Source organism: Octopus sinensis, linkage group LG30, assembly GCF_006345805.1.
Source record: "Octopus sinensis linkage group LG30, ASM634580v1, whole genome shotgun sequence".
Classification (NCBI taxonomy): Eukaryota; Metazoa; Mollusca; class Cephalopoda; order Octopoda; family Octopodidae; genus Octopus; species Octopus sinensis.
The window spans coordinates 11,093,491-11,099,988 of record NC_043026.1 but is presented as its reverse complement, the minus strand read 5'-3'; the positions used below and the strand labels follow the sequence as shown (position 1 = coordinate 11,099,988).

At 40.6% G+C, this 6,498-nt stretch overlaps 1 protein-coding gene across 3 annotated transcripts; it reads right to left on the bottom strand.

The window, feature by feature from the left end:
• Positions 1-1,024: 1,024 nt before the first annotated feature.
• LOC115226722 (zinc finger protein 239-like) lies at positions 1,025-4,880 on the bottom strand. Of its 3 annotated transcripts, none has more exons than XM_036515441.1 (2): positions 3,104-4,880; positions 1,025-1,721 (listed from the first exon to the last, which is right to left on the bottom strand). In XM_036515441.1, the coding sequence occupies exons 1-2, from the start codon at positions 4,195-4,197 to the stop codon at positions 1,718-1,720; spliced, it is 1,098 nt and encodes a 365-aa protein (XP_036371334.1). In that variant the 5' UTR covers positions 4,198-4,880; the 3' UTR covers positions 1,025-1,717. The 3 variants fall into 3 exon arrangements, with proteins under 3 accessions (XP_036371334.1, XP_036371332.1, XP_029653602.1); XM_036515439.1 differs by lacking the exon at positions 1,025-1,721 and adding an exon at positions 2,065-2,165 and having other exon boundaries at positions 3,107-4,880; XM_029797742.2 differs by lacking the exon at positions 1,025-1,721 and adding an exon at positions 2,128-2,187 and having other exon boundaries at positions 3,061-4,879.
• Positions 4,881-6,498: the final 1,618 nt, after the last annotated feature.

Below are 6,498 nucleotides of genomic sequence, written 5' to 3'. Positions count from 1 at the left end.
GATCCCCAAAGTCCATCCCCTCCTCACCGTGGTGGGGACGCTGGCAACGGATAGTGTCAGAGCTATGCTGTCGGGAACTTCGGTTTCTGGTAGGGCAACCCAAGGCGGATTGGTCTGACACCGAGTGGTATTAGGGCCACAACCCGGCAGATGGGGCTCTGGTGAAAATCCTCGGAGTGTCTGTTTGTGTCCCCAAAGTCCATCCCCTCCTCACCGTGGTGGGGACGCTGGCAACGGATAGTGTCAGAGCTATGCTGTCGGGAGCTTCGGTTCCTGGTAGGGCCACCCAAGGCGGATTGGTCTGACACCAAGTGGTATTAGGGCCACAACCCGGCAGACGGGGCTCTGGTGAAAATCCTCGGAGTGTCTGTTTCGGCAACCGGCGGCTCCTCGGTCATCCTGCCCCTGCGTCTGCGGACAATCTGCGGCAAACAGGATGTCTCTACACGCGGGATTGTTGGGGACCGCTTATCAAATCCACATATTCCCGCGAAACTTCTTCCATGAATTCTCAATGGCGAATACAATGCCTCGAGGGTGGTGGAAGAAGCCGACTCAACCCACCCAGGGTGAATGTCGCCATAAGTACAAGTAAGTAAGATAACCATAGTCTTAAGGTCACACTGGTACGCAGCATTTGATGGCATAAAAGATGCATACCAATATCAGCTACACATTTCGGGAAAATGTTTTTAGTGCATTAAAAATTATGGGAGGTCCAGCTTCACATATAGGTCCCATGGTGATACTTTTACACATTTCTTTTTTTTTTTATAAAAGTGCATCTTATATGAGAGGGGGCTGAAAAGTTCCTAGTTTTAAGAGTTTATCAGGAAAGGCCTGATTGGAGGCCCAACCTTCTGAGTTTTTTTTTTACAGGGCTCAGAAAAACCGAAGGACCAATGCAATAAGTGTGTGAATCTGAGAAGGGAATATGTTAAATAAAATCATAATTAATTGATCCTCCTGTAATTTCTTTTACACTAAACCAGGAACTTTCCAGCACCCCCTTGTATACTATTAGTTTTTTTGTTTGTGTTCACAAATAAGGCTTTCAGTTGTGGAAGGGTTTCTCTTAAATGAATGAGGGCCATAAATACAGTTTTTTTGTCTTTTGTTTGTGTTCACAAATAAGGCTTTCAGTTATGGAAGGGTTTCTCAGGGCCACAACCAAGAAAAAAAAACAAAAAACTTAAGGTGCACAAGGACATTTGATAAAAGTCATATGTGTTGTTGAGGGGCCATCTGATGTTTGCAAAGAGTACATTTGTAGACAAGACGAAAATTCAAAGAGAATTATTTCAGGCATATTTCAACATGGGAAAACATTCTCCAATGTATAGTAATTGGTAGATCAATGGGTTTAGATCTTTAAGATGATTTCTGGTGCTTTACAGTTAGGTGAAGGTGCATGACTCAGTGCGTCTGATTCACAATCATGAGGTAGTGAGTTCAATTCTTGGTCTGGGCTGTGTGTTGTGTTGTGTTCTTGAGCAAGACTCTTTATTTCCTGTTGCTCCAGTTCACTCAGCATTAGAAATGATTTGCTTCATCACCAGTGCCAAGCTGTATTGGCCCCTTAGCCTTTCCCTTGGATAACATCGATGGCAGGGAGAGAGGAAGCTGGTATGTATGGGTGACTGCTGGTCTTCCATAAACAACCTTACCTGGACTTGTGCCTTGGAAGGGAACTTTCTAGGTGAAATCCCATGGTCAGTCATGACTGAAGGGGGTCTTTACCCATTACTCTTCGTACACGGAGAAGAGAGGCCGGTATGCATGGGCGACTGCTAGTCTTCCATAAACAACCTTGCCTGGACTTGTACCTCGGAAGGGAACTTTCTAGGTGAAATCCCATGGTCAGTCATGACTGAAGGGGGTCTTTACCCATTACTCTTCGTACACGGAGAAGCGAGGCTGGTATGCATGGGCGACTGCTGGTCTTCCATAAACAACCCTGCCCGGACTTGTACCTCGGAAGGGAACTTACTAGGTGAAATCCCATGGTCAGTCATGACTGAAGGGGGTCTTTACCCATTACTCTATGTACACGGAGAAGCGAGGCTGGTATGCATGGGCGACTGCTGGTCTTCCATAAACAACCCTGCCCGGACTTGTACCTCGGAAGGGAACTTTCTAGGTGAAATCCCATGGTCAGTCATGACTGAAGGGGGTCTTTACCCATTACTCTATGTACACGGAGAAGAGAGGCCGGTATGCATGGGCGACTGCTGGTCTTCCATAAACAACCTTGCCTGGACTTGTACCTATTTCTTTATTACCCACAAGGGACTAAACACAGAGGGGACAAACAAACGGATTAAGTCGATTATATCGACCCCAGTGCGTAACTGGTACTTATTTAATCGACCCCGAAAGGATGAAAGGCAAAGTCGACCTCGGCGGAATTTGAACTTAGAACGTAGCGACAGGCGAAAATACCTATTTCTTTACTACCCACAAGGGGCTAAACACAGAGGGGACAAACAAGGACAAACAAACGGATTAAGTCGATTATATCGACCCCAGTGCGTAACTGGTACTTATTTAATCTAATCGACCCCGAAAGGATGAAAGGCAAAGTCGACCTCGGCGGAATTTGAACTTAGAACGTAGCGACAGGCGAAAATACCTATTTCTTTACTACCCACAAGGGGCTAAACACAGAGGGGACAAACAAGGACAGACAAACGGATTAAGTCGATTATATCGACCCCAGTGCGTAACTGGTACTTATTTAATCGACCCCGAAAGGATGAAAGGCAAAGTCGACCTCGGCGGAATTTGAACTCAGAACGTAGCGACAGGCGAAAATACCTATTTCTTTACTACCCACAAGGGGCTAAACACAGAGGGGACAAACAAGGACAAACAAACGGATTAAGTCGATTATATCGACCCCAGTGCGTAACTGGTACTTATTTAATCTAATCGACCCCGAAAGGATGAAAGGCAGAGTCGACCTCGGCGGAATTTGAACTCAGAACGTAGCGGCAGACGAAATACCGCTAAGCATTTCGCCCGGCGTGCTAACGTTTCTGCCAACTCGCCACCTTGTACCTTGGAGGGGAACTTTTCTAGATGCAATCCCATGATCATTCACGACCGAAGGGGTTCTTTTTTACAATTAGGTTTCCCTCGATTGTGTATTTGCTTGTGCTTTTTTAAGTGGCCATTAGTGATAAATGATTTCGCACAAATTTCACAGTGAAAAGGTTTTTCCCCAGTGTGGCTACACCTGTGAACTATAAGGTGAGACTTGCTAACGAAGGACTTTCCACAGATTTCGCAATAATACGGTTTTTCCCCAGTGTGACAACGTTTGTGGATGACAAGATTAGAGTTCTGGGTAAAAGACTTGCCGCATACGTCACAGTGATATGGCTTTTCACCCGTGTGTATCCTTGTGTGTGTCTTTAAGAGACTGTGAGTGACAAAAGATTTGTCGCATATCTCACAGTGATAAGGTTTTTCGCCAGTGTGGCTACGTACGTGGATAACAAGGTTAGAATTATCGGAGAATGATTTCCCACAGATTTTACAATGAAATACATTTCCTCCAATGTGTATTCGTTTGTGTCTATTCAAATTACTGTTATTGACGAAACACTTGCCACATATTTCACAATGATACGGCTTTTCCCCCGTGTGTATAATCTTGTGGTTCATTAAATAACTATTATCGCCAAAAGATTTCCCACAGGTTTCACAATGAAATGGTCTTTCCCCGGTATGAATTCTTTTGTGAACAGCGAGATTAGAATTATCAGAGAAAGACTTCCCACAGATTTCACATTTATACGGTTTTTCTCCAGTATGACTTCGTTTATGGACAGTAAGGTGGGAATTACTTATGAAAGATTTACCACAGATTTCGCAATGAAAAGGCTTTTCCCCTGTGTGGACTCTTCTGTGACTCGTTAACTGACTGTTAAAGACAAAATATTTCCCACATACATCACAACGAAACTGTTTTTCTCTATTGTGTATTTCTTTATGGGTGAAAACTTCATTTTCCGAGCAGAATATTTTCCCACAAACCTCGCAGCGATATTCAGAAATATTTCCGTCCAGTGATGTTTGTTTAATTAATGTTCCATCACGTAAAAGTTTCTCATCTCTCTCTGTTTGTGTAACGGAATCTGTGTCGTTAAAAAAGGTTGTGTCGCAAGTATCTAAGTCATTAACGTCTTCCATGTTAATTAACGATCGATGAATAATCAAAATCTGAGCAACGTCTGTGAGTAGAATGTTCTACGATTCAATATCTTGCCTTGCATATCATAAAACTCCGTATAAATTTGTAGAAAACATGTAGATATATACGTAGATATATTTCTTACTTACCACAAGGACGTTTGTCGCTAATTAGATCCTCTCCCAGTTACACGTATATTTTAGTGTAGAAAAAACCGAATTCTATTTTTATGTTAACAAATACGAATATGTCGGCGAAAGAAATGCGTAAATAGATTGACAGGGAGCAGAATAAATGATGTATGTATGTATATTTGTGTGTGCGAGTCTTGATAAGTCCAGATTGTTCACGATAGATCATAGAGAACTACATAATGTGTGTTGTGGTAGGAATCCAAAAATAACAATCGGTTTCGATTTGGAAGCCAAATGAAAGGCCAAAAAGAGCCAGGGAAGTTATTCATTCATTCGTTGTTGATTAAAATCCGTTTCCTCGTCCCCTAAAATAGGGAACAGCCAATTAACGATGTAACGCACCTTGCGCTAACTCGAAATATTCAATCATGAAGGTGATAGAATATTGCCCCTGAACCATGTAGGTTAATGTATATATATTATCTACAATCATTCACGTTCACAATTGAGATAATTGAAATACATAATACAATTAAATTATTTGAATTTGAGCTAATTAATTAGAAACGTATTAGATAGACGATCGTTGATAATTATCTCCTCCCTGGATGATACCGGTGACAGAATTTAAAAGTCCCTTATATAATTTAATACATTCAAAGATACTTTGGTTATATCGGTGAGCCTATTGCGTTGTATACGACTCATAGCAAATTAACCCTTTAGTGTTTAAACTGGCCATATCCGGCCCAAATATTCTATGTTTCATATTCAAACTGGCCATTTCTAGCCTCTCACACCTAACCTACAATGACATTCTAAAAATAAACAATCATATCATTGAAACCTCAAAGCTATAAGATAATGCATGATTAATTCAAAACAATTTGAATGAAAAAGTATTACGTTTAACAGAATAATCTGAACACTAAAGGGTTAAAAGAAAATCACTCAGTAGGCGATCCTTCGGTATAGGTAACGTAAGTACCGGAAGTGGCTTTGTTTACATTTCTGAAGATAACAGAAACCCTTTTCTCCCACCCCTAACCCTAACTCTAACTCCCCCATATAAATAAAAAAAACCACTTTCTTGAAATGTATCCGGTATTTCCGGTACCTATACCGAAGTTATGACCACTCAGTAAAATAACTACTATGTCGCCATTTATGTATCCTGCTTAATGTAAATACATCGTGATAGGCAAAATTTACTGCAGTATTTGTCCAGAGACAGTATTTTCTATGGACACAGAGTAGGTTCAGTCTCGCTGCATGGCACCCGGGGCAAGCGTCTTCTACTATAGCAATGCAGTCGGGAATGAGTTTCGAGTAACCGTTAACTTAATTTAATTTAGTTTAAGGTATGAATGGGATCTTTTCCTTTTGAACGGCACTTTGTAACATAATTTCTAGGTAACTAAAAAGTTTTAAACTTCGTATACTGGTAGAATGTATTTATAAAACATCATTTTCTCTTGGCTTTATTGAGAAAATTCTATAGGTTGTGAGATATTTCGTCTGAAATTTCTTGCATTTCGGCAATTTTAACCAATCAATTACCTCCATTGACGTAAATAACATTCTGTGCATAATGAATATGTCCCTCCTTTAAGAAACAGATTGGGTTTATTTACATTTGTGAAGAAAAAAGATACCCTTCCCCCACCCCTAACCCTAACCCTAACTCTAACCCTAAATCTAAAATAGATTGAAATGCAATAGATCGATACTAGGGTTATAATTATGGGTGACAATTTCATTTGACACCGCTACGGAAAATGGGATTTTTTTCTAGCGGTGTCAAATGAAAATGTCACCCATAATTATGGCCCTAGTATCGATCTATTGAATTTCAATCTATTTTAGATTTAGGGTTAGGGTTAGGGTTAGGGGTTGGGGAAGGGTATTTTTTTTCTTCACAGATGTAAATAAACCGAATCTGTTTATTAAAGGAGGGACATATTCATTATGCACAGAATGTTATATACGTCAATGGAGGTAATTGATTGGTTAAAATTGCCGTTTGCAAGAAATTTCAGATGAAATATCTTACAACCTATAGAATTTTCTCAATAAAGCCAAGAGAAAAAGATGTTTTATAAACACATTCTACCAGTATACGAAGTTTAAAACTTTTTAGTTACCTAGAAATTATGTTACAATGTG